Raw genomic sequence first — 25095 nt, 5'->3', positions numbered from 1 at the left:
TTATTAAAAAAGCATGTAAGAAGCACATGCTATTTAAATAACATGTGTTTCTCACGTGCCAAATGACACATGTCAATCTTATATGTGAGTTGTAAGAAATTTCCTATAAACCAGTTTATAGGAATCACTTGCATTTAGACCAATATCAATTTAATAGACTGCATTTAAGGAAAATTCTTCTTACCTAAATATGAAAAAAAATCTTTGTCCTTACTAAGATATGTTAAAAGGTGGTAGATTCTGACTCCTCAATTTGGCTTTAACATATCATTCACTCTTATCCTATTGTAATTGTTATATTTGGGTAACTAAAAATTTCAGCTTAACTTATATAGTTTCCACAACAGCTGCTTTACGGATTTAAAATTTTTCTAGGACAATAATTTGATATTTAGGTCTATGATCTGACTCATTCCTCCTTTTTTTTTTTTCAATTGTTTCATTACATTCTTCCATCCAGCAAAAAGACACTCTCATCTGGCAAAATTGTTCTAATAGTTTTTTGAATTCAGCATTAGTTTCTAAGATTTTTGTTTTTTTTTTTTCACTTTTAATCAATAAGATGGTTAAAGGACATTTATTCTTTACAAACAATATATATATATATATATATATAGAGAGAGAGAGAGAGAGAGAGAGAGAGAGAGAGAGAGAGAGAGAGAGAGAGAGAAAGAGAGAGAGAGAGAGGATATTGATCTAATTATATACCCTATAACAGGTGTCTAACACAGCCCTCCTTTAATTCTTAAAAAATAAAAAAAAAATAAAAATAAAAATAAAAAAAAAAAGGTAGAAAAAGTTAAAAACATTATCAAAGAGAGTACAACCTTTACCTTCGATAATTGATCTTTTTACCTTAAGTTTCATAATTGATTGCATCTCTGCTTGTATCACATAATAAGAAGGTAGGAAGGTTAGCTTAGTCAAAATATTAATTAAATCATTAAATTCATTTTTTTTATTAACTTAAGTTTTTTTAAAAAAATAAAATTAATTAGTGATTTAATATGGTATTTGATAAGTGATCTTGAGTTCCGACCCTGACTCCCACAGTTAACTCTCTATTTTAATTAAAATATTTTAAGTGTTGTCTAGTCCTACACCTAAAAGAGAGCCTGCTTGAACTTTTAAGACAATTAGATCATGCTAGTAGTTGTGAAACTTATGTGTGGAATTTAGGGGTGTATATGCGGATGTTATTAGTTACAATATCCGCAACCGCATCTACAAAATGAAGATATTACTTTTATATCATGTTTTCACTAATCACATCCACGCAGTTATTGTGACTATTATCCGCTATCCTCATATTAGGTAAATGGCATATTTTAATCTTTTGGGCATTCTTTAGATCTCTATTATGGTTTATTTTAAACAATTTTAAAAATAATTTAGGCCGAATTTTATTATTTTAGGCTTGTTTAATTTTTCTTTTAAAGCCCTAAGTCCCTCAATCTTATAAAAATATATTAATTTCACATTATTTTTGCATTTTTACACAAGTGTTACACAAAAAAGCAACACAATCAATCAAATCAATATAAGCATAACATATACCTAATCTAAAACGATGTCATTTTTATAAATTTATTAAATATAAAATATATTATATATAAAAAGTATGCGAATGCAATCATGAACTACGCATCCGCATATTCTAAAATTGTTATCCATATTTGCATGTTGGTATTGCTAATTGCATTCGCATGTGCAAATAGTGTATGCATGCTGTTAATATTTGTTTGCATATACACTCTTGGTGTGGATTCTTAAAGAACATAAAATTAAATTGGAGGCAAGATCCACAAACAATATTATTTTTTTGTTGGTTATCCAGATGGAAAACGGTGCAGATCATCTAATGATGCAGAATTAATGGCAGGGAACATGTTATACAAACACAAAGTGACTGCAGACCCCATAGTCTATGCATTTATCTTCTGATTGTTCATCTAAATTAGTAATATAACAAAATGAGTGAAGACCATCTAGTATGCTTCCCTGCCTGATTATATTAAATCCTGGATCTAAAAATATAATTAATGGTTCAGTATATATGGCAGATGGTAAATAATAGAAGGGCAATAGAAACTAGAAAGCTGTGAATCCACGAAGCCTGCGTGTTCAAGTACGTGATTGAAAATATCTACACAAGCATCTTTACACATGATTGGAAGAATATACAAACAAAAACTAGCTGTTTAATCTGATCTCCTTCAATAGCTCATAAATAATATTTGGTGATCTTCAATTAATTAGGACCCCAACAACTCAAATACATGACAGTCCGGAGAGACTCCTCCGCATGCTTGATCTTCTCGTTATTGGCAGCCTTGGGAGCAGCCCGATCAAAAGCACCGGAGAAAAGCCTCGCCTGCTTGGATGAAGAAGAACAAGCGAAATCTCTAAGAGACTTCACCGTGACGTCGCACTTTGAAGGCTGGTCTTTCATGCCCTGCAACGTACACCCTGCTCGTGCCAAGAAATTCACAAACATGCCCAAAAAAGCCTTTTCCAAGATATACAGATCTGAGAAATGAGAAAACAAAAACAGAATATGAACTTGACTGAATGATCGATATGAAGATCGCAAGAAATGGTGGGTTCTGTTTGTTAGTTTTTCAGCTTTCTGGTTGGGAAGATGTTTTGTTGTTAAGGTCCCTAAATATTTATAGAGGTGAACCGATTAGCTGTGGGAGAAAACAACCGGCTGGATTTATTCCGGCGGAATTTGCAAAGAAACTGGGGGCAGTGGCGTCTCACGATCCTGTGGGTGGCTGACACGTGTCAGCTAGATGAAAAAAATTCGGATAAGGACAAGGATGTCTACGTAGGATTTTTTAAGTTTCTTCCTCCGGATAATTGGATAAAGCTGAGGCAGATATTTTACTGATATTGACCAAAATTAAATAGTTTTTTTAGAGCTTAACGTCTTTGTTCTTTGATAGGGAATTATCTTACATGGATTTTAATCGTTTGCACTGATCCTGATGTGGCAGTACTGGGAAGATTAGATTGTTCGTTGAAGATTCGGACGTAAGGAAAACAGTCAAACAAACCGGTTTTCAGCATCGATAGACGATAGCAGTAGCGACTTGTACCCAGCATTTGCCAAACAAGCTCTTAGATATTTTCGTGTTTATCGTTTCCAATCTACGAGAATGCAGCTCATATTTTTTTTATTATTATTTTTCAAAAAATGAAATGATGGTGTAGCGTACATGGAATCACTAAACGGACGGAGCGCTAATTTGGCCAAATGTGTTGATTTGGGGAGGCTTACATCGAGAGATGTACATGAAATGTAATTTGATTGGACCATCTTAATTTTGGTACAAGTAGCAAACGGTTTAGTGACGGCAGTGGACGGAAGGATTGATTTTATATGAGATGAGTTTGTTGTATAATCCAAATGTACAGTTTTTACATAACCCAAAACATATTAATGGGACGGGATTTGATTCTTGCACTACACCATCACAACAACTGCACAACAACCTCTCACATGAAAGTGGGCCCCAGTGTGTGGACCCACCCTCATATGAGAAGTTGTTGTGCAGTTGTTGTATTGGTGTTGTAAATCTAACATTTTTCTTAGTGGGACTCATGCATTTAGGTCCCAGCATACATAGGTCTCACCAATGTATTTTGGGTTGTGTAAGAATTGTACATTTGAATTGTGTAAAAATCATTTTCCATTTTACGTAACCAGGTGGTGATAGGGGTTCTCTGACGACCCACCCACCCCCCATGGCCACCTCAAGTGCAGCGTAAGTGTCCCTCGTAACAACATCCTCCTATGTTAGGGTGTGTCGTGAGGGACTCACACAAACCACCATCTGAGGAGGTTGTTGGGGTTGTTTGCACCTTCTCCTCTCCCATTAACAAGAGATTAGGAAGCACATACACTTTCCGTCCTTGTGTTTCAGAGCGTGGACTCTCATAACCCACTCTCTATCCTAGGGAGGTGGTCACTACTCACGAGGGTGGCGAGGTGCCCTACAACCCACCCTAGCATGCAAATGGAGAGGATCCAAATGCCTCAACCATGAGAGAGGGCGGTGGGTTGCGAGAGACCCTCACCCCCCTACCACCACCATGGGGTGGGCTGAGTCGATGGAGGATCCCACCACCACCCACGAAGTGGATTTCTCTATAACCATCTCTATCTTCTTTCTTTTAGTTGACATATAATCGCAAAATTGATAGAATATTGATTTAGCAAAGTGTGTTGATCTAACAAGGCATAAGTTCAGGCATGAACCTACATTATGACCGAATGGAGCCATGGGCTCCATCAATTTTCAAAATTTATTTTAAAATTGTTTATCAAGCTATATCCATGTTTTTAGGCTTAAAAATCAAGTTTGACCTTTATCAACAAAATTAATTTTCACTTCTCATTCATACTTTAGCCCATCTCAAAGAAAAATCCTAATCGTGTCTGTGCTTACGTGGAGATATGTACATGCTGCGTAATTTGATTGGACTAGTTGGTATTTTGGTGTAGGTGGCAAAAGGTTTGCTAACGGCAGTGAACGGGAAGAAGGATTTTGCACAACCAAACAATTCAAAGATTTTGAAGATCCAATAATTGATTTAATACACATCAAAAGTACGTTGACTAGTTTTAGATTTAATCCTAGTAGTAACAATTTTTTTTTTTTATTTTAAAAAAAAATTAATATGTAATGCTACTTTTCACACTTACTTATCACACTAATTTTATACCAATTAACATTAAGTGTTTTAAGTGACTTAATGTGTTTTTGGCACAAATAGTACTAACGATATGTACCCATTATTAGATATTTTCATGTTTACTGCTTCCAATCTGGGCTGGAATGCAGCTCATACTTTATTTATTTGTTTTAAAGAATACAGGCTTGCCCGGGGCAATAATGTTCAAATTATTTTTTAAAAAAAATAAAAAATAAAAATGATATATTTGGTCATTTTGGTATCCTTCATTGGGATTTAATAGATGTGTAAAATCAAAAGGGGCTGAAAATGAAATGCTCAAGTAGCAACTTTTGATAATTTGAAATCAACATTGCAAAATCAATAACACATTGGAGGTGCAAGTGAAGTTTTCATTTTTCTTTTCTAGGCCGCATAAGACCACATTTGTTTGTGTAAGTGATTTTATAAACCTTTTTTTTTTTTTTTGGGGAGGGGAGGGGGGGGAAAGATCCATAGTAAAGCTAAAATATAATAATATATAGAGAAATGATATTTTTATATCTCCTATACATTTAATTTTTAAATCCACATTTGGATTTATAAGACCGACATTGGGTCTCACAAATTCAATGGTGAATTTGAAACTTGATTATATGAAAATGTACAATAGATATATAGAAAATGTAAGTATATCGTTTCTCTTATATATATATAACATTTCAAAAGTGGGGGAGGCCGTGGTGTCCGTCTCTACCCATGACAACCTCTTGTGCTTGGATAGGGGTTCCATGTAACGCGTCCTCCTATGTTGGGGTATGTCATGAGGGACTCCCTTGAACCACAATCTGAAGAGGTTGAGGTTGCTTGCATCATTCTGCCCTCCCCACGATCAAGGCTCCAAGGCTCATTGATCTAAAATGTTTGCCATATTAACGAGAGAGAGAGAGAGAGAGATTAATTAGTTGCAAAGGTTAGAGAGCACATACACTTCTCGTCTTTGTCGTGTTTTAGAAGGTGAGCTATGGCGATACACCCTTTACTCCATAGAGATGATCACAAGGGTAGCGGGTGCCCTGCAACCTACCCTAGCATGAGAGAGGGTAGGTTGCGGGAGACCCTCCACCCCCACAGAGTGTGGGTGGGTCGCGAAGGGTTGCCAGACATCCCACAACTACCCATAGAGGGATTCAATGCTCTTTTTTCATTTGCTTGGCACATATATTGTTTGTAAAATGACGTGTTAGTTGAGCCCCACTACAAGCAAGCGAATTGTTGCTCATTACTTGAAGCAACCCAAAAAAACAGAATGTATACATACATATATTTTTAAAGTGCTTATTTTTATTTTATTTTATGTGATAGTCAAAATTATCATTGAACTTTTGATGGTTTAATATATATATAATTATAATCAATGGTGATTTTTGCACTTGAAATTACATGTATCATTTTTCCATGGATATATTCAAAATTTCATATAATTTTTTTTTTTTAATTTACTCACAAAAACAAAAATAATTTGTCATTCCCATGATAACGTCCCTTATTAGAATAACAAAATAAATCAAACACTCAAATTTCAAAAGTAGTCTTTCTGCTCTGGTAGAGGGAAATAGACAATCGTTTTAGAAAAGAGATTACAGATATAAGTATTCTCTATAATACATATAAATAACAAAGTACTATAATGCATATTATGATTTGCACATATGAATCTTTTGGGACGAAATTGGTGTTTTACTTGGTAAAGGTAGAGCAGAAAATGGTGGAGTAACCAGTAGGGTCGAGGCCGATCCGAGACCTTCAAACCTTTTTTTTTTTTTTTTTTTTTGGGGGGATAATTGTACCGTTGATCCCTGTGGTATGCCATAATTATTTTTCACTCCCTATGGTTTAAAAAGTTCATGGGAGGTCCATGTGCTATGCAATAATTACGTTTTATTCCTTGGGTCAACTTTCCGTCCACCATATTGACGGAATCTGTTAGCTCTACACGCCAACGTCATATGTCGCCAATAACATAGCGACACGTGTCCATCTTAATAAAAAAAAATATAAATTTATTAAAAAATAAATAAAAATACTTATTTTTTTTTTTTAAAAAAAAAAAAAAAGAAAAAACGGGAAGCAAGGGGTGGCCTGGCCGCCGGGGGTGGTGCGCAGCCACCCTCAGTTGCTTGGGGGTGGCCGCGCGCCACCCCCAGGGGTGGCATGGGTGGCCCGCGGCCACCCCTAGTGGCCCGGGATGGCTGCGCGCCACCCCTTGCTACTTTTTTTTTTGAATTTTAATTTTTTTAAAAAAAAATAAGTATATTTATTTATTTTTTAATAAATTTATATTTTTTATTAAGATGGACACGTGTCGTCATCTTATTGGCGACACGTGGTGCTGACGTGGCATTTGACGGAATCTGTTAAAAAATTTAACAGAATTTAACGCTAGAGATCGATTTGTAATTATTGCATAGCACAGTGACCTTCATGAACTTTTTAAACCATAGGAAGTGAAAAATAATTATGACATACCACATGGACCAACGGTATAATTATCTTTTTTTTTTTTCTTTTTTTCTTTTTTTTTTTTTTTTTATCAAAAATAACTCCGAACTATACCATATTTCGGGCCACACGAGTGACGTTCACCTCACATACTGAGCTCATCGGCCAGGTATTGCCCAAAATAAGACCGTTGGAATCCCCTCCCTCGCGACCAACCAACCACACTTTCCCAGTCTCACTGTCCCATTGTACGTGCGACAGTCTCTACCGTTCAAAACCCGCCCTATGGATCTCCTCCACTCCGCCGTCCGATTCGCCCACACTCATCGTTCCAGATCCACTATCCCTCTACACACTCGCAGACGACTCTTCACCGTAAGGTCTCTGCACAAGGTTTTTCTTTACAACGCTAAGTTTTATTTTCCTTTTTTAAAAAAAAAAAATAATAATAATATATTTAAATATTTTGTTGAATTTTCAGGGCGAGTCTGCCTTTTCCGATTCAGAAAGCGAAGTATTGCAGAGAGCTCGAAGCTGCAGTGAACGTGGTGGAGAGAGCTTGTTATCTTTGTGTGGACGTAATTTCCTTATCTCGTTTTCTCTTCCTTAATTGCCTGTTTGTTTGCTGAGGAAATGCGAGAAAGGAAAATATCAGTTTCAATTTTTGAATCGTTAATTGCTGCCTATATAGGCAATAACGTCTCCGAAGCACATTTCTTGTTTTTATATAACGCAAATTTCGTTTTTCGAAATGAGAAATGCATTGGGAAAATGCTGTTCATATGATGCTTAGTTTTTTTTTTTTTTTTTTTTTTTTTTTTTGAATACTTTTGTATCAAAGAATTGGAAAGTTCTTACTAATCAAATTTATGTGGCTTATTTTATTTTATTTTTTAGATTTTCTCTGCTTTTTGGACCAAGAACGGCATGCGACATGAGAATTAGCTTTGTTTTTCTCTTTCTTTCTAAGTTTTTTCTGGGCAACCAAACAGCATCCTGTGGTTAAGACTTAAGATTTAGTATATTATGTTTCTTCTTCTTTAGTTGGTTGTTGTTAATTTTATTATTTATGATTTGCAGGTGAAATCATCTTTGTTGTTTAGTGATGGTCGGATTGTTGAGAAGAATGACCAGACTCCGGTCACGGTTGCAGATTTCGGTGTGCAGGCTCTGGTCAGTTTGGGTAATTATCTGTAAAATTCACATAGCTTATGACCTTTTCGTTTGTTTATTAATGAAATAAATTTCGTTTGTTGATTGTGGGAATTCAGAAATTGAAACGTAATAATCAATCGCCTTAGTTTAGTGTTGCAATTTGAACTTTGTTGATTGCACAATGCTGCTACACTTCTGGGAAAATTTGCAACAGAAAAAATTTCTTAGGGGAAAACTTATAATGATGTGTGGGGATTAATATCAGTCCCAGAAATCCCTCTATGACAGCTTATTGAACCCGCATTTTAGTATTCAACTGTGGTGCTATTACTGTGCTATGATCTTGTCACTACCATCAAAACCCATGTTGACTTGTACTCATGAGGGCACCGCTGGATTTGCATTTGGTCAGTGATATTTATTAAAAATTGTAGATATGGTTTTACTGCATCATTCTTGCATTGTTGTTATGAACTGCATAGATTCTGTAATAACATTCCATGGGTTTGCCAATAATCATAGCTCAAAGAACCTTGGGAGAAGAACCAGGAGCCTATCTCTTAGGGTAGGCGTCATTTCTCTTCATCATGCCGTAGAAGTTTGTATGACTTACGCTGTGTGTGACAAAACCATACATTGTACAAACGCATAATCTCATCAAAAAAAGTGTAAAGAAAAACAAATAATATGATTGGCTATTCATCAATCTCTAAATCCAAGAAACTTTGTACTAACTGATATCTTAAAATTCTTTCTCTGGAATTGAAGCTTTGCTCATTTGCCTTTTGTGTTTATGATGACAGAGTTGGGTAAACTGTTCCCTTCTATTCCTTTAGTGGCTGAAGAAGATTCTTCTTTTCTACTTTCAAATAATCTAGAAGATTCCGTGGTAAGTGCAGTAAGTGATAAAGCAGGTATTGAAGATAAACCATTGGCACGTGATGATGTACTTAAAGCAATTGACAGAGGAGCAAAGGAAGCTTTTGTATTTGGATCTAAGCCAGCTACGTATTGGGTTGGTGTAACAGAGCTTTTTTACTGTTTGGAATGGTCGTTGTATTGTATACTTGTGTTAATTCGTGTATATCTGGATGGACCCCATGATTTGCAAACTGCATGTTCTATTAAGGGGGTGAAGACTATCATCTGTTTCTTATAAAAGAGGAGTTTTCATTTTAGTCCCTTAAGTGGTCTTATATTTTTTACTTCTATAGTTTATGATTTTGCATTATGCTTTGTGGTAATTTTACTTTGTTCACTTTTATTGAGGCAATAAACTCAATGCAGGTACTGGATCCAATAGATGGCACACGAGGATTTCTAAAAGGAAGTGAAGCCTTATATGTGGTAGGTCTTTCTAATTAGAAAGGTTGCTCTAAGGTTTGTGAAATATCTGCTTGATTAAGTTAGTTGAAATATCTGCTTGATTAAGTTAGTTTTAGCAGCATTACTGCTTCACTTGCCTCTGGATGACAACATGAAGAGATGGTACATTTGTCCCATTTTGATGATTGTAACGTTCTTTTTTTCTTCTGTACATCCAAAATATGTTCTTCAAATATAATTTCTCAATATACGGAAATTGTATCTTGTTTATTGTATTACTCTTTATATCTTGATTTTGGCTAAGGGAACTCCTGAAATTTCAGGTAGGTTTGGCTCTTGTAGTTGAAGGAGAAATTGTGTTAGGTGTTATGGGCTGCCCTAACTGGCATAATGATTTTTCCAATGAATTCATCAGTAAGGGTCAGGAAAATGAAGAAAACTTGTCTGGATCAGGTGTCCTAATGGTCGCTCATATTGGCTGTGGAACATGGACAAAGAGGTTATCATATACGCTGAATAGTTGGACAAGATGCTTGGTAGATGGATGTCGCTTAGTACATGAGGCACGCTTTTGTATTTCAGATAGTCAAACATGGGAGTCGTTGCCATTGTCAGCATCGGTCAATGCCACAACTAATGCTAACAGTATCGAGGATAATCAAATTCTTCTTTTGCCAACATGTTGTGGAAGGTTTAATCTTATACCATGAATACTAAATCTACATCTTCGTACTTGCCTGCTTCTGCTTGAAATTGCTAATATGTTGTTAGAAGGTGTTAACTGGCTGTCAGACTTCTTCCTGTCAATTAATTGCATAAATCTAGAAAGAAATCATCTACTGTACTAATGTATGTCTGTATTAGCGTATTGCACTTAATTTGTGGCCTGTTTTGTGGGAGCATGCTTTTCATTTATTTACATAACCAGGGTTTTGTTTACCGTGTCTAGTTACCATTGTACAATTTGAGTATCAAGTTTGAACATTGCTTGGTTTTATGTATCCTGTTTTGGATTACTTGTAATCACATGCTCTTTTCTGTTATGTTCATTGCACTCAATGCAGTGTGAACTATTGTTTTGAAATTGCTTACCCCAACCAAAAAAATAAATACAGCTTATCAGTTTATTACTAAAGGACTATGTTGATCAGTAATTCCACAAAATCTCTAAATTTTTGCTTTAAAGGAAAACCTTGAACTTCATTCCAATATGTCCAAGCTATTTCTTTGACTTATTCATGATTACTACTATGAAGCCTTTTTTTTTCTTTTATATTTTGATAAGGTATGACTCCTTTATCTCGTACATAGGTCTTCTCCCCCTTCCGTTTTTGTCTTCCCTGTGTGCATACAAACCATCTCAAGTGTTGCTTCTCGTATCTTGCCCAAGAACTAATTCTAGATTTTTTTTTATTGTGCTGTTTCATTTACGTTTCATTGGCTTCACTGAAAGACCGATTGGCTTTTGATCTCTTTTAATCATCATTCTCACCAAATCATCTACTTAGAGGTGTTACTCTTAGGTTAGTATAACATTTTCTAATTAAACTCTCAATTTTAAGGGAAGGCCTAAAAAGGACATAAAAAATAGTTTCGTTCAACAAATAAGGCTGATATGTTTTCAGAGTGGGGTTTCATTTACTTTTGCAGCCTTTTATGTCTTGTTTCTTCTAAGTCCCTTTCAGCTTTCTTATGCAGTGGTCGGGTTTGGCGCTACTCTGCTTTGTGCTTATACTGATGTATTAGTAATAATTCAACTTTTGATATACAAGGATATCTTTCTGGCATAAAGCGTTACCTTACCATTCTACATGTTTAGAGGCAATTACTTGGTAATTTGCCACTGTTTTCGGTGACAATTGTAGATATATATTTTTTTTCCTTCCTTTTTTCTAATTTTGTTTGAGTGATAAAAAAGCACCAAATCTAACACATTAAGACCATAAGAGCTTTAAGTAGTTTAATTCTGTAGTATTCAACTGTTGGATTTGGATCCTGGGTTCCTCCTCTACTCTGGCAGAAAAACATGTTTGCCTTTCATTCCATAAGGACTTTTGTTTGTTTGTTTGTTTGTTTTTAATAAAGGACAAAGGGAAGCAATCAAATGTAACATTCCTCCCTGGGTGTGACCATAACAGCCTCTACCCGTTGGGGAATCAGGTCGAGAGGAGTCTACACCCCACTGGTGGTTAGTAGATGCTCCCTAAAGACGAATTAAGCCATAGCTTAACCTCAATAACATCAAACCTTCAGTAACATCAGGGAAGGATCCCGTGAATCAAGCATTGACATAACCCTCGCTAGCCTCGAAACGATCCTCAAATGGGCCCTTGGTGTCATTGTGTACTAATTCCATAAGGACTTAAGTTTCACTCAAAATGCATCCTAAGAGAGCAATGAAGGAGTCTAAAAATGCCTAAGCCATTGGCATTCTCTAGGTATGTAAAACATAGGCCCCAAACAGTGCAGTGTCTACTTTTAGCTTTTAAACTTTAAATTGAGGTGTCTACATCTACCAATAATCCGCTTCTTCCTTGGCAGAAAGCAGGCAGTGAGGGGATGCCGCAAATACGCTTCTTTTCTGTTGATTTACAAATATTCAGTTTCATAAGACCTATTGTTTTGATTCTCTCATAAGACCTATTCTTTTGTGGTGCATAATTTCTTATTCTTTTCTATGATTACTGTTTAACTTTCTCTTCTACTATTGGATTTGAAGTATCATCTTTTCTTGGGTTTATAATTTTCTTTTTAACTTTTACATTACATATTATTTTCTGGGTATGCAGCTTATGCAAGTACTTAATGGTGGCTTCAGGAAGGGCTTCTGTTTTCATTCATCGTGCAAAAGTTCAAAGGATTATCAAGGTAATGCGTTGATTTTTAGATGGCAAATACTCGCAAAGCTTGTCGTTGCATGACTTAGTCCTTGATCTTATTTACAATGCATATTTTAGGTTTGGGATCATGCTGTTGGCATGATATGTGTGCACGAATCTGGGGGGAAGGTATGAAATATTCCTCTCTCTCTCTCTCTTGTTCTCACGTGTGCATGCAGTACTCCTTTGTCCTTTTTGTGATGTTCCATAAGTTTCAGTTATTTTTCATTTTTAATTCTATTTTTGAAAATATGGGTATTATGAGCGTTATTGATCAATTAAATTGGTGATATCACTGATATGTACTGTCACTACTGTGAATTGTGGCTTTCTTCCATCTATACTGTTAGATGGACAGAAACTGCAAACAAGTTACACTATTAAACTTGGAGCACAAAAGTAAACACTCTTACAAAACTTGTTTTATGGACTGCATTGTGATTCTTACATTTATATCATTTCCGGACTATATATGGTTGTTTAGAAATTATATAAAAAGTTCAAAGGAACTTGTGTACATGAGTGTTTACTGAATTCGGGGGGGAGGGGGGGGTAAGAATCTCTAACAGAGATGTATTTTGGCACCTTACAAGAAAATAAAGTGAAGAAAACCCTTTATGCATAAGGCTAAAGAAGAATACCCTCTTCTTAAACGATTTGCCAATATGTATTCAGTGTTTGTAGCATGTTGCTTGATGATAATCTGTGCCATTATAAAACCTATCTAAGTAGTATCTTTGGTCGATGTTAAAAATTTCAGCTTTCACATTTTTGCTAAATATGTTGTTGCGCATGATATAGGGAGAAAAAAAAAAGGTTAAGAGTTCAGCCTCTTCTCTTTCTACTTAAAACATAATAGATGTCATGTTCAGATCAATGTTTTATTGGGGAACCTCTTCAGGTGCCTTTTCTTGTTTTTCTCTCTTGGCTTTCTGGATTGTTATCAGCCTTTTTGTCGGTATGCTCTCCATGTCTTCGCTTATGATAGACAGTTATTTGTGAAAAATCATATATAACAACCGTTCCGCTAGTATTGATGACTAATAGATGAATCTGGAATAAAAATTAGGTGACTGACTGGAAAGGTAGTCAAGTTGATCTTGCTGCAGATAAAGATGGACGGAGAATTATATTCCCTTCAGGTGGAGTTCTTGTGACTAATGGCAACTTACATGATCAGATTCTGCAGATAATCTCTTCAAGCTCATCAGCTGTTTGATGGCAGATCCTACCTGATCTTGGTAATCTTTTTTCCTTTTTTTTTTTTTTTTTTTTTAAGCATTTGATTCTACAATTCTTGAAATGATATCTAGTTCAATTCAAATGAAATGCGAACGTGTAGGGGATGCTAATCCATTTGTACAAGTTCACTGTTATCAACTAGCACTATCATGCTAGCTAACTATTAAAAGAAGACAAAATCATGTAATAAGAGAAATTTTGAGTCGTTTACGGGGCTATTTATGACCAGGTAATTTAGAACCAAAACTAAATCTTGTTTAAAATTGTTTATAGGATGAACTTTGTCTTAATGGAAAGTCAAGTTGAATATATTCCTATGAATTTTCAGTTGATCGACAGTCAAACAGTGAGCGTGTTGCTATGGAAATCACATACAGAAACTATCGAGTTGGAAACTGTGCTACTGACCACGATAACATTATTTTGACAGTGTCCGTCAGTTTAGAAAAGAAAGTGGCTAAATTAGCGCCATGCTTTTGAAATCTTGTCTCAGCTTTCTGTTGTGGCCTTATGATGAAAAGAAAATCGTATTGTGGCCGGTAATTGGCAAGGGGGAGCCATGAAGATGTCTTAGAACTTGGAGGCATGGGACGAAGTGTTACATGAAGGAGAAGGTGCTGGCCATGATTAATTGTCCGCAGACAAGTAACTTTTAAGTAAGTGACTCCTAGGAAATTAGCGAGGTTCTATTCTATAGAATTAGGTTGTTTGCTAAAGCTGGAACATGTTAAGCTATAAATTACCCTCATGGAGAATAATCTACGCATAAAGATTAGCGACAAAGAAATTACATTTCAGAAAGTATATCTAGCTCAGGAAGCTTGGTTATTTCGAAATGCCTTTAATACACTTTGGTCTTTATTACATTGCTCAATTTGTTTATGTCCACTAAGAAAACAGATTGCTACTCAAATAAAATTGCTTATACCTCTGTGTTCAGCATTCATCCTTGAACCTTCAAAATGGCCTCTTTACCCTTAGGATATGTACTTTTTCATCATAGAAATTCATGAATAATGTTTACTTGCACAAAGTTATATGCATATAATTTGTTGAACTTTCGTCTTTTTCATTCTTTCTGGAGAAAGATTAAAAACTTCAAACTGTAGATGTAACTTTTTAGCAAAAAGCATTTGTAGAAACATTTGGATGTTGCGGTTGCTTGCCATTTTGTGGCCATTTAATCCAAAATTCTGACACATAATTCTCTTCATTTCAAGTGTAATCAAGAAAATCATTTCATGATCAAAATTTTATTTTGTTGCATCTAATGGTATATAAATAGTGCCACCTCATTTAAAAAATTTAAATGATGTAGTAACATATTCACTATTTGACAACAGATATACTATTGACTCATCTTCATTTTACTTAAAAATAGAGAGGATCATGCTCCTTATTATGGTTATACCCTTGCTGGTTAGCCTTTGAGATTACTCTGCCAAATAACTGTAGTGGTTGAGCCAAGATTTTTGTTTGGACAAAATTAGAAAAAATTGAAACAAAATTTATTGTAAAAAAATATTAAATAATATAAGTAACAATAAATAACAATTAAATATAATTTAATTATTGTTTCAAATATGTAAATGTGACTTATAATTTATTTAGTTTTTTTTCAACAATTTTTCATATTTTAAAATGTCTATATGCTCATCAACACATTAACTACAAGTTATTCATCAATACATTAACTTAAAAGAACAATCTAAAAATTAAAATTTAGAAAGATAATTTGATTACTTAAGAGTAAATTTTGAGAAAATAAATCCATGTGAAAGTTTGATGACATATCTGAAAATTTCTAAAAAGTTCTGTGTACCTTGATTTCTTTTGAAAAAATAAAAATAAAAAAAATGGGAGGAGGCCACACTCCTTGTGTGTGTTTAGAGAAGGGGAAACTAATTTTTTCGTTAAAAAAATAAAATAAAATTGAAAAAATGAAAAGCAGTTGACCCAAGTGAGGGGCATTCTTTTAAATTGGGAGATAAAGGGGGACCACTTTAAATTATATCAAGTACTAATTTTTGTCTTTTTTGGAAAGAGGAAACTAAATAAACAAAAAATAATTAATAAAAGTCAAAGAGACATTTTTTGTTTTTTTTTGAATTAGAGGGACACGACATTTTAATTTATATAAAATAATATAATATATGTCCCCCTCACCTTATCCTGGCTCCCCAGTGCCAACAAGAGCTGGCAATGTGTAAGAAACTGATTGGTTTAGTACATGCCAAGTCAAGCATTTGGCGATCACGTTTAACTTTTTGAGTATTAAACTATTTGCTTAAGACCCACGTCGAGATCTCGTGAATCTGGACTCACATCAGCATTGCTGCTAGAGAAAAGCCATTGATTTTCCTACACCCCCCCCCCCCCCCCCCCCCCCCCCCCCCCCCAATACGTGTCCAAAGCTGCTTACGTTAACGTTAAACACTAAAGTAATTAATTAACAAACCCCGTTTTGGCCCGTTCAAAAAAAAAAAAAAAAAAAAAAAAACCCCGTTTTGGGAAAGTTCTCGATGTCTGATATGCATGGAATTGCTTATTGTGACACCAATGTCTCCTTTCTTTCCATGCACACGCTTCGGATCGCGTATCTGAAAATAACCCTAAATCAAATTATATATGTGAACAGCGTTAAATAAAATACCTAGCCTTGAGACAAATAAACAAAGCCCCACGTATTATTCAAAGTTTGTTGGAGCAATCGAACAGCTCGCAACAGAAACTCACCTCATTTTTTAGTTAATCTACCAAATCCATTTGTTTCGGCTGGTCAACGCTAGGCTAAATGTAATATTTTGTGGGTAACCCAAACCCTAATTTTGGACAAGCAAGCAATCAGTAGATGTACGAGCCTTCCTGTTTAAAGCACAAAATCTGGATTTGCATATATATATATATATATATATATATATATATATATATAATAAACTCCTTTGATTAGTCCAGCGAGACGGTGCGAGCTATCTCCATGATACCGATCGACCCGGCGTACATTAGCTTGAGATTGCAGTCCTGATAACCTTAATCATTACGGTGTTGTCTACGTGATAATGACCCGGTATGGTATACATTAGCCAGAGATTATGGTCATCATATGGGTTATTAGTTGCCCTTAGTTAATAACTTAATTTACCCTATTTGTAGGAAAAGTTACTCTAAAGTTTGACGTCTGATAAAGACTGATGAGATAGAAAACTGTGGGAGAGAAGGGCATGCAAGCAATCTAAAAAGTGTTGGGGTTAGGTCGAGAATTATTTGTTATTCATTAAAGAAACAGGAGGAAATCTTAGTACGTGGGTGAATATAATAATACAGTTGATACTGTTGAACGTAAAAGGACTTGTTTTTGTGCAAAATAATGAATTACATAACTGGTTTAATTTCATTGTTGTCCACATTCTAGAGACTCCCGCATTGAGACACGTATATGGTTTAGTCCCTTGAAATCATATTAATTAAATTAATCCAAAGATTTAATTAGCGCAAGAAAAAGGGAGGCTCGTACATCGGAGATATCGTAATGCATGCAAAATATTTGATATATTTGTTTCCTGTAATGACTTTAAATGCGTACATTAATTAAAATGGCCTTGCTTTTTCCCGTGAGCTGTGTTGAGATCGCTCTGAGCCGATGCGGTCGGCTTACAGCCAATTTGTTTGTCCTATATTTATATTTTTATTTTAACGTTGTTAAGGGCATGCTGACACCGAAAGTAATTTTACATGTGATATAAATGTTTGTCGAGTATGTATTAAATAATGAGATATCTTTTAAAATTATTATTGGACATGCATGTGACTGATGAAAGGGTAATTTTACATGTACATTAAGTGTCTATAAAGCGTCTATAAAAACATGAAGTTGCTTTTAAAATTATCATTGAGCTTATGATTGATCAAATGATGATTTTGATCAAATAGTAATTTTAAAAGCCACCTCATTTTTTGATGGACACTTGATCGACACTTAATGTATATGTAGAATTACTCTTGATCAAATGGTAAATTTGATCAAATGAAAATTTTAAAAGCCACCTCATTATTTGATGGACACTTGATGGACATTTATATCACATGTAGAATTTACTCCTGATATCGTAGCACTTACTTCATTAATTATTAAATAATTATATTTATTTATCAAATTTTATTGTTTAAAACTTTTTCATCATTAAGATACTGTCACGTGAATTTGTAAGAAAATTGTAATATTTCAAGTTTTTTTCTCCATTTTTTTTTTCTATAATTTGGTGTTAGCTAGTGATAGAAATTTTCCAATTTTTTTTTATCAATGGGGATTAACTTAATTATCTTAAACTAGAGTTGTCCCAATGTTAATTAATCTCTTTAATCTCCTTCTTATTGGTAGTGATCACTATAGCTCTGTTGAAAAAGAAATGTTACTGTTTCGGGCGCATTAAAAGATGGGTACCATTGTCTTGAGTTAAGACACTTTTCTTACCCAAAAAAAAGTAGACACTTTTCCTACCCAAAAAAAAGTAGACACTTTTCCTTTTGTTCAGTCTTTTCCCCACTTCACTTTCCCGGTTTCCCCCCTGTTTGACAAAATTCATTTTACTTTTGTGGGTAGTCTTGTAATTTGGGAACAAACAAGCAAGCTATTAGATTAATTCGTATCAAAGTTAATTTGTTTGAATTGGTGTACAAACATACCCTCTGCTTTTATTTATTTCTAATTATTTGGTAATTAACGTTTTTTTTTATTATTATTTGCTAGTTTTCTTCCCAAGCTAGTGAAGAGAATACTCTTCATGGAAATCTTTTCTAGATTCTAATTATTTAGATAGAGCTGTACTGCCTACTGTGGGAATTCACAAGATAGCTAGGTCTAGTTATGAGATCCCCTTGCTGACCACATGATATCATGTTCTACTTATAATAAGTTATAATGCAATTGAAGATAAGCTAGAAAATGTATGTGGATAATAGATTAGGATCAAGTGGGTTAGAATCATTTAGTCAAGGAACCCTTTGAAATAGGAAATAAGATCCTCACCATTAATTTCACTGTTGAGAATTAATTTTATTGCATTTAATTGTGTGTACATTGTGACATGTCATTTAACAATTTTAAATAATGTAATACATCATTGGATTTATAAAATTCAATCCGGACGATGCAAGTGAAATGGAGAGGATCATGATTAGTAGTAATGAAAAGCTAATTAATTTGAAATTCGATAAAAGGAGTGCCGGAGTAAAGTGAGGTGATTTTCAAATGGACAATTACATTTTTTTAGGATTATAGCTAAGCATACCATCGAATCCTCGGATGTTAGCCCAAATAGTAAAAGGTGATGGGGTAAAATTGCTAGAAAAATATTAAAGTATTTTTTGGTGTTCTCCTGGAATGACATAGAATAATTATATCTATGTCTTTTTGGATGGCATAAATATAATTTTTTAATCAAAAAAATTACATATATGCCATTTCAGAAGAACACCAAGAAATGCTTTACCATTTCTCAAATTGCTATATGTTATAGATTCAACTTTGTTTGATATAGTATATTTCCAGAAAACCTTATTTCCTAAGGGCGAAATTCAAAGGCAAGCCCACAGATCAATCAACTTTTCCAAAGTAAATCAAGCTTTATTATTGACATTTTTTCTTTACAACAAATCAAATTTCTACTACTTCAAAGGTGAGAGAGAGACAGAGAAGACAACTTTTTGATAAACTATTTGAAGTTAAAATTTGACAACCATATTCACAAAATTATGTCAAAAGGACTAATACAGGGTGTGGCTTCGTCCAATTTTAGTTGGAATTGACCCGTTAAAATTAAGACACGTGTCCTTTGTGTATGACACACGTGTTTCTATCTTAACGGGGCAGTTCCAACAAAAATTGGACTTATGCGAAATCTACATTTCTTATGTACATAATTTTTGTAGAGTGGTTAGTTTATTAAATTGTAACTAACTTGCTTTTTCTCTTTTTATCTCCTCTAGTCTGTCCAACTAATATTGAAAGTAAATAAACAATTTTTATCTATCCCAAAGAGAAAATGTATCATAGGAGAAAGTAGAAACTTTAAACACGTCACCAGGAATATTAATTAATGCTCCATTTGTTTCAACATAAAATGTTTTCTGTCATAAAATATTTTCAACGAAATCATTTTTCAGAAAAAATGATTTCCCTAAAAATATTTTTCAGCGTTTGGCTCATACGAAAAAATCACCAATAACAAAAAATCACCGGTAACAAGATTTCAGCACTAGCCGGCAAGATTTCGACCACTTTAACTAGATTCCGGCAAAGGTGACCGGAATTTGGGCTAGCCGGATTCCATCCGTACTGGCCAAAATCCATTCATATCGGAAAATACAAAAAATATCTTTCAGAAAATATGTTACACTCAAACAAACAGAGCACAAGCTTTCATTTTTATTTTTATTTTCCCTTTTTCCACCATTGAATTGAAAAAAGAAAAGAAAAGTAATTAAGCTTTCATTTAAGTTGGCTTCAATGGCTTGTAATGTGGGTATCAAAGACGTCAAAGTTGAGGTGGACTATACGATCGACCATAGGAGCCGACTTGCTGTTTGTTTTCTTCGTTTCACAGTCAAGAAAATAGAACATCTTTTTTCCTTGATAACATTGTTTGTTATATTAACAACTTTGATATCAAAAAGTTAATGACAAAAAACTTTGCATGTCATTTCCTGCTTCTAAATCTAAAAGCACTTTCTTAATCATGTTACCAAACAACTGTAAAAGCTTCAAATCATCACTTCAAACATGCTGTTACGAAATAGCTAAACAGTTTTTTAGTGGTAGATCTTTTTGTCAAAGTTCTATTACCTACCGCAAACCCAAATATCTCCGAAAACTCTGAATTGAGATTTACAATAATTAATTGTGAAAAAAATTATATAAAATTTATTTGCTTAAATAGAATTCGGACTGCCCGATCATCTATTTGGGTAGTGAGTTTCAAATGGAATTTCTCACTGTTCAAATTATTGGCAATTTAGACAATAAACGGTGAAAAATCTCAATTTGAAAACTCCATCCTAATTTATCAAATTAACAAATTAAGGTCTCTCTTTCAATAATGCTTGATTTCATGATAAGTTGAATGGGGATACCAAAATAACAATAAGCCTAAAACACCATATATAAAATTAAAGAACATTATCTTTAAATTTATTGGAGAGCTAGCCCTAGGGGTGTAAATCCGGACCGGATATATCCGGCCAGGAAACCGGCTCCGGGCATTACCCGGCTCCGGGAAACCGGGAATCCGGGAAATCCGGTTGGAATCCGGGTACCCGGGTACCCGGAGCCGGAGCCGGGTATTTATTTCAAAAAATCCCGGATATACCCGGGTACCCGGCTCCGGGTAGGTTATTTAATTAAAAAATGAAAAATTACCCCCCTGCCCTTTTATCCTAAAACTACATGCATAGGAAGAGGGGGAGGACCATTTGGTCATTCTCTGTTGATTCACTGTTGCCCTAAGCTATCAGATCATCCAAATCAAGAATCAAGTATCAAAACTTCAAAAGCTTCAAAACTCATCTCCTGCTCAAGCCTCACTGCCGCCGGCCCGCCGCTCCATTTCTCTTCACCTTCAGAACCCGTCTCCTGCTCACGCCTCACTGCCGCCGCTCCATTTCTCTTCACCTTCAGAACCCATCTCCTGCTCACGGCGACACGGCATCACATTGTTCACGGCATCACATTCCTCACGACATCACGGCATCACGGCATCACTGTAAGAAATAATATATCTCTTGTCTGTTTTGGTTTGTTCTGAGTTGGGTTGTTCTGAGTGTTGGTTATTTGAGTCTGTTTTTTGTAGATAGCAACAATAATTATAAAATCAATTGGGTTCTTTCTTTGACACAAAGATCTGGATGCATTTAGGAAATTTAATCTGATTGGTTGGTCAAGAGAAACAGAGGAGGCTGCAATGTCAATATGGGTAATGAAGTGTTGTTGGGCTTACATATTTCTTGGAACATAGACGTTAGACCGAGTATAATCTTTCCATAACCACTCTCTCTTGTTTCCTAAAAATTATAAGGAAAGGAAACAACCAGTGGACGACAATCGGAAAGGGGAAGAGGCAGACAAGTTTTCAAGGGAGCTGGACGCAAACGGCTAATAAATCAACCGGAAAGATTCAAAGAACATGAAAAGATTGAAACTTTTAAGGGCGAAAAAAGAAATCTCAACAAAAAAGGACAGAGTATTAGATCCCACAACAAACAAAGCTAGCTGGTGCGCGGTAGGAACTGAAAACATTACCAAGTGAAGAAAAAAAAAAAAAAACGAATATCATAACCAAGAAGCAAAGGAAATCAAGAATACGTAAAGCGGGCAAGATTATTTACAGCATTCAGTTTCAAAAAATTGGGCAAGATTTTTTTTTTTTTAAATATAACCCGGACCGGATACCCGGTTTTACCCGGGTACCCGGACACCCCGGATATCCGGGATACCCGGGTCCGGGCCCGGGTGTAAAAAAAGTAAAATCTGGAGACCCGGAGCCGATTCCCGAGTTTCACCCAATACCCGAGAATCCGCTCCGGATTTACACCCCTAGCTAGCCCATCTGCATATATATGGTATGCTATAAATGTTCATATTTTTCGGAAAAAAAAACGCTAAACTCCATTATTGGCATCTTACATTAATGAGGTGTTTTACACGACCGTACAACTAATCATTAAAAAAAAAATAAAAAGAAAATGCTAAAATTGCCCTTGTAGAACAAACATAAGCCCTCCGCTCCCAATCCCAATATTAGCTTTTAATGGGCACAACAGTCTTTTCCTAAAAAAAATCTAAGAGCCAGCTAGCTAGCTTGCTTGTAGCATGAAGCCATGAATGGAAGAAGGAACGCCGTGGAATCCCTGTAACATGGTCTACGAAAGCGTCAGCTTAAGGGGGTACGTGGCACTTGTATGTTGATGACAGCTATTATGAATCCAGAAAGCTAGGAGTCACACTCCCGCCGGAAAATGATAGTTAATAAGAGAGAGAGAGAGAGAGAGAGAGAGAGAGAGAGGGGTAAATGATAATTGAAAATTTGTGTGTAATAATTAATGACAAGTTTTCTTCAAGGAGGGTGGACACGTAGCCATAGAGATAAACAGAGGACGGCACCGAATCCTTTGACTCTTCCTCCCCTTTCTATTTATACAAGTACGTGCCCATACGGACCTATATACGTCCCTTTGTCTTCGTTTTTTTGCTCCTCTCTTCCTCTCTTTTGTCATTTGAAACCCAAAAAACTATAGTACCTTAAAAAAGGTTTGAAGCCTTCTAGACGACTATACCTCGTCCGTCGGTCGGAAATCAACCATGGGAAGAGCTCCATGTTGCGAGAAAAACGGGCTCAAGAAAGGACCATGGACGCCGGAGGAGGACAAGAACCTGGTCGATTATATTCAGGAGCATGGCTATGGGAATTGGAGGACGCTACCAAAGAATGCCGGTACGTACATGATATTTCTTATAAACTCTTCATGAGCTTTCTTTACTGCTTTAGATATTTATGCTAATGAGGTTAATTAATTTCATGATTTTCAATTGCGTAGGCCTTCAAAGGTGTGGAAAGAGCTGCCGTCTTCGATGGACTAACTACTTGAGACCCGATATCAAGAGAGGCAGATTTTCTTTCGAAGAGGAGGAGACAATTATTCAGCTACATAGTATTTTGGGCAACAAGTAAGTTTCTGCAATACTAATGCTTAGGATTTTGCAATTTTGGGTCATCTTTCAACTCTAAATTTGCACTTTGTTTTGTCATAGGTGGTCTGCCATTGCCGCTCGCTTGCCTGGAAGGACAGACAACGAAATCAAAAACTACTGGAACACACACATTCGCAAGAGGCTCCTCCGAATGGGAATTGATCCGGTGACTCACAGTCCACGTCTCGATCTTCTAGACCTCTCCTCAATTCTCTACAATTCATCTCAGATGAACAATATGTCAAGGTTTCTTGGGGTCCAGAATTTAGTCAATCCGGAGCTTTTAAGGATAGCCACATCTCTCATGTCATCCGAACGTGAAAATCCGAACGACTTGCAGCTTCTGCAAAATCTGCAACAAAACCAGCTTTGCAATTCCCAAATACAAAACCAGATTCCACAGCTTCTCCAACACAATGAACTTCAAGAAATTCCAGCTGCTTGTGTTTCGTTTCCTAGTGAAACACAAATCGTGGAGCCCAATGTAGAGCAGTTCCCATCAGATTTCACCCAAACAGCCGATTGGCAAAGCAATGGGATTCCTTTAAATTTTACTGAAGATTATGTTAATCCTCTACCAAGTTATAATTATTATGGGTCTGATCATCAAACTGTGATGGATCCTTCGCCTGAAAACTCTGCTTTCTACTCCAACAACAGCAACCAGAATTTCAGCTTCGCTTCAGTTTTGTCGACGCCATCATCAAGCCCAACACCATTGAATTCAAATTCACCATATATCAACAGCAGCACTGAGGACGAGAGGGAAAGCTACTGCAGCACCATGTTGAAATTTGAAATCCCAGATATCCTGTGCGTTAATGAATTCATGTAATTAATGTCAGAAAATGATTGGATGTAACGATTTCATGATGTAATGTCGGAAACCGATTGGAAGGGGTTGTTCAAATTTACTGGGATTTGAAATTTAGGGGTGTTGATACGTGTAAACTTCGCTTAATGATTAATTTCCGTGCCGTTTTGTTAAGCTTACTCTATCAGGAAGCAAAAGCTCTAGTCTTTTTTTATTAACTCAACGAGAAGTTTCCATTATTGATCATATGCACTATACACTTTTGTATTCTTTAATCGTATTAGGTAACATTAGACAAAACCCTGTCGAGTATTGAACTTAAGTCAACTGCAAAGATATATATATAAACACGATTAAATTATATGAACGACCATAATTAATGTTCTTAATTCAGCTACAATATATATATATTAAAACCAGAAAAGTTTTTTTTTTTTTAAAGAAAGAAAGAAAAGAAGAAGGCAAGTCCACAAGATGTCAAGATCTATATGTCATTAGGTTTTGTTATTGGCTTTCCCCAAATGGGCTATAATCACCCAAAAGAGAAATTAAGGTAAAAGATAATCCAAGTGAGTACGTTCAATCATATAAATATATATAGGTTCATAAAAATCATAACAAAAGCAAAGAATGGTTTCAATGATCCCGACAGTGAGTCAAAAATTCCGGCAACATGACCGGAGGGGCGGAGAGGCCGGAGCTTGTGGGGGTAACACCTGTCCATGCCACCTGTATGGCTAACTGTCTTTTCACGT

The 25095-nt window shown here is 35.4% G+C and overlaps 2 protein-coding genes across 2 annotated transcripts; both read left to right on the top strand.

Annotated features, from left to right (window-relative positions):
- The first annotated feature begins 7357 nt into the window (after positions 1-7357).
- Positions 7358-14730, top strand: LOC133868767 (putative PAP-specific phosphatase, mitochondrial). The gene is made up of 10 exons (XM_062305764.1): positions 7358-7562; positions 7664-7760; positions 8263-8365; positions 9141-9352; positions 9625-9688; positions 9991-10354; positions 12453-12531; positions 12621-12671; positions 13612-13783; positions 14113-14730. Exons 1-9 carry the CDS (start codon positions 7468-7470, stop codon positions 13759-13761), a joined length of 1215 nt encoding a protein of 404 aa, XP_062161748.1. The 5' UTR covers positions 7358-7467; the 3' UTR covers positions 13762-13783; positions 14113-14730.
- An 8250-nt stretch (positions 14731-22980) lies between these two features.
- LOC133869821 (transcription factor MYB102-like) lies at positions 22981-24514 on the top strand. Its single transcript, XM_062306901.1, has 3 exons — positions 22981-23269; positions 23373-23502; positions 23587-24514. Exons 1-3 carry the CDS (start codon positions 23137-23139, stop codon positions 24359-24361), a joined length of 1038 nt encoding a protein of 345 aa, XP_062162885.1. The 5' UTR covers positions 22981-23136; the 3' UTR covers positions 24362-24514.
- The last annotated feature ends 581 nt before the right edge of the window (positions 24515-25095 follow it).

The sequence above is a fragment of the Alnus glutinosa genome, chromosome 5, assembly GCF_958979055.1.
Source record: "Alnus glutinosa chromosome 5, dhAlnGlut1.1, whole genome shotgun sequence".
In the NCBI taxonomy this organism is placed as follows: Eukaryota; Viridiplantae; Streptophyta; class Magnoliopsida; order Fagales; family Betulaceae; genus Alnus; species Alnus glutinosa.
Note: the sequence above shows the minus strand (reverse complement) of the source record. Positions and strands in the feature narration are given on the sequence as shown.

What these genes read in the sequence shown, in the direction of transcription:
- LOC133868767 (XM_062305764.1), top strand. Translation starts at nt 7,468, where the DNA reads ATGGATCTCCTCCACTCCGCCGTCCGATTCGCCCACACTCATCGTTCC. An exon ending in TTGCCAACATGTTGTGGAAG is followed by an intron (nt 10,355 to 12,452) that starts GTTTAATCTTAT and finishes CTGGGTATGCAG; the next exon opens with CTTATGCAAGTACTTAATGG. An exon ending in AAGTTCAAAGGATTATCAAG is followed by an intron (nt 12,532 to 12,620) that starts GTAATGCGTTGA and finishes TGCATATTTTAG; the next exon opens with GTTTGGGATCATGCTGTTGG.
- LOC133869821 (XM_062306901.1), top strand. Translation starts at nt 23,137, where the DNA reads ATGGGAAGAGCTCCATGTTGCGAGAAAAACGGGCTCAAGAAAGGACCA. An exon ending in GACGCTACCAAAGAATGCCG is followed by an intron (nt 23,270 to 23,372) that starts GTACGTACATGA and finishes TCAATTGCGTAG; the next exon opens with GCCTTCAAAGGTGTGGAAAG. An exon ending in CATAGTATTTTGGGCAACAA is followed by an intron (nt 23,503 to 23,586) that starts GTAAGTTTCTGC and finishes GTTTTGTCATAG; the next exon opens with GTGGTCTGCCATTGCCGCTC.